At 37.2% G+C, this 2,359-nt stretch overlaps 1 protein-coding gene across 1 annotated transcript in view; it reads left to right on the forward strand.

Annotated features, from left to right (window-relative positions):
* The window catches only part of LOC107563228 (uncharacterized), a 24,095-nt gene extending 23,843 nt beyond the window's left edge, over positions 1-252 (forward strand). Inside the window, exon 12 of the mRNA XM_016248040.1 lies at positions 25-252. Within this exon, the coding sequence (XP_016103526.1) occupies positions 25-252 (228 nt within the window). The remainder of the gene's footprint in view (positions 1-24) is intronic.
* Positions 253-2,359: the final 2,107 nt, after the last annotated feature.

A 2,359-nucleotide genomic window follows, 5' to 3' on the forward strand; every position in this document is an offset into this window, starting at 1 on the left:
TGTGATAAATCTCTGCTGCTTCAGTTTCTGGCTCATGTGAGGCCTAAGGAAGCCGAGTCTCTTTCTCAAGCTCTGGGTAAAGAGCTTGACCTCAGTCAGACTCAGCTGAACCTGCAGGTCTGTAGAGGTCTGGAGCTGATTCTGGAATATTCTGAAGGACTGACAGAACTGGATCTGAGTCAGTGCCGTCTCACCGATGACAGCCTGGATCTGCTCCTCCCAAACCTCCACAAAGTGCAAAACATTGAGTGAGTGACTGAGAAAGATACACAAAGTGTACATTTCTGAAGTGTAATGCAATCATTGTTACAGTTCTGTTTGATCTCAGTTTTAGTGGCAATAGAATCACGGACTTTGGGGCTCAGAAAATCTACAATATCGTCACTTGCAACAGTAACATAAAGACATTAAGGTTTGTGTCTGAGTGTCACAGTGTTGTCTGAAGTTATTTGAAATGTTGTTTAAATTGTGAAATCTTGCTTAAAGTGCTTTATGTTTGAGTAACGAGCATTTTGTTGATCACAAAAAATTCAGTTAAGTGTGTCCAAACTTTTGACTGATAGTTCATATTGTCATGTGCAACAGAGTGAAAATCATTAATGGCGATGATGTTTACGGTTTGTTTCATTTACATGTATTTATGTATTCATTTAGCAGATGCTTTTATATAAAGCGACTTGCAAATGAGGAATACAAGTGGCGGGTTGTAGCTAATATCAGTGTGTGTTTGTATCTCTGTAGGCTCTTCAACAACAGAATTGAATTCAAAGAGCTCTTTAGCACAGGCCCACGATTTGAGATCTGGTGATGCCAAGAAACTCTCTCTGGAATCAACAAGCAGGTGAAATAACCAGTGGAGATAAGGTAACAGATGTAAAAAACCATTAAGGAATCTGCCCAACCAGAGTCCTAGAGATGAATCAAGCCACCAGGTCATAAACCACATAAACCATGGTTTCTGTTGGATTAACTGTGACAAAATCAGTCTCCTTTGTAAACTGTCTTTCCCCTTCTCCACCCTTTATATTATTTGCATCATGCATATTATACTTCTGAATGTTTTGTTTTGTTTTTGTCTATTTACATTTTTAATTTGCCTTTTTTTAGTGTAGTTTTTGTTTATTCTTGTTCTATAACTTTTTTTTTTCTTTTTTTTTAATTAATTGTAGTAGCCTATTTTAACATTTCCAAAGTAAATCTACTTACTGGATTCATTTAAAAATAGTTATGTAAGAAGATAATCAGTTTTCTAGTTTCACTATTAGTTTTTATCTTTAGAATTTTAGCACTGCCTGTTACGACCCAAAACTTGTTTGATTTGTCTAGGAATATTAAGGGAAGGTAACATTCATAAACCTCTATAATAACATTTAGTATAGATCTTTTGAGTCACACACACACACACACACACACACACTCATGATCGGACTATAATGGCAAGTACGTACTCTTGCTATCATTGTGTGTGACAAAAAGCAAAAGACTTTTAGCAGTTACACCTCTTATCTTCAGCATTGACCTTTTAACCTTAACAAATATTGAAACCTGTAAAGCACATGCAGTTAGTGTAGATAATGCAAATGAAATGCAGTAAATGGAGTTATTAATCTTTTCTCTTATTCAGCCACGAAGTGTTTCTCCGGCGGTTTTGTGGATTTGTTCTGCTATCATGTGTTGGGAGTCTGTTTTTAGCTCTTGGAGAAGCAGAGAGTCCTGGCTGGCTCTTCAATGAATTATTCAGCTTCTCCACTTTGACCTGCTGTGGGCTTGTTTTTAAAATCTCCTACAACCTTCATTTGCTTTCAGAGACCCAGCAGGTGTTTCAGCACAAACAGTCTTCTCGTGTGGTGGGTTTTCTTCGTAGTTTTCTTGTGTATGTGGGAAAGGAGTGTGTGTCTATGTGTGGAAAAAAACCTGGAAATAGTTACTCCTAGTGTTTATCTAATAGGTTTACAGGATGTGCTTTTTGGAGTTTGGAGTGATTGCTCAATCTCATCCAGTAGAACAATATTTGTTGTGCTTATCTGAAATTAGTTCAAGGATTTGACCTACATCTGCTAGTTCAGCCAGTAAGATTCCCTGTGTATTTAGACTAATACATTCTATTAGAAAATGTGTCATTTTAGTGCAACTGACCACCATGTGCATGATCTACGAGGTTTATGCTTGAAACTGAGGCAGAGATCAGTGTTTTTGATTCACAGAGACACATTGAAGACCAGTAACATTGCCCAAATGTTGTTTGTTAAGACAAAAGCATTTTTTTAATGATGTCCTCTTCTTTAGAGGCAAATAGTCATGTATAATCATGCTGAGACATGGACTTCCTGAAGGTGTCTTGTGGTATCTGGTACCAAGA

This window comes from Sinocyclocheilus grahami, unplaced genomic scaffold (assembly GCF_001515645.1).
Source record: "Sinocyclocheilus grahami isolate Dianchi unplaced genomic scaffold, SAMN03320097.WGS_v1.1 scaffold863.1, whole genome shotgun sequence".
Taxonomy (NCBI): Eukaryota; Metazoa; Chordata; class Actinopteri; order Cypriniformes; family Cyprinidae; genus Sinocyclocheilus; species Sinocyclocheilus grahami.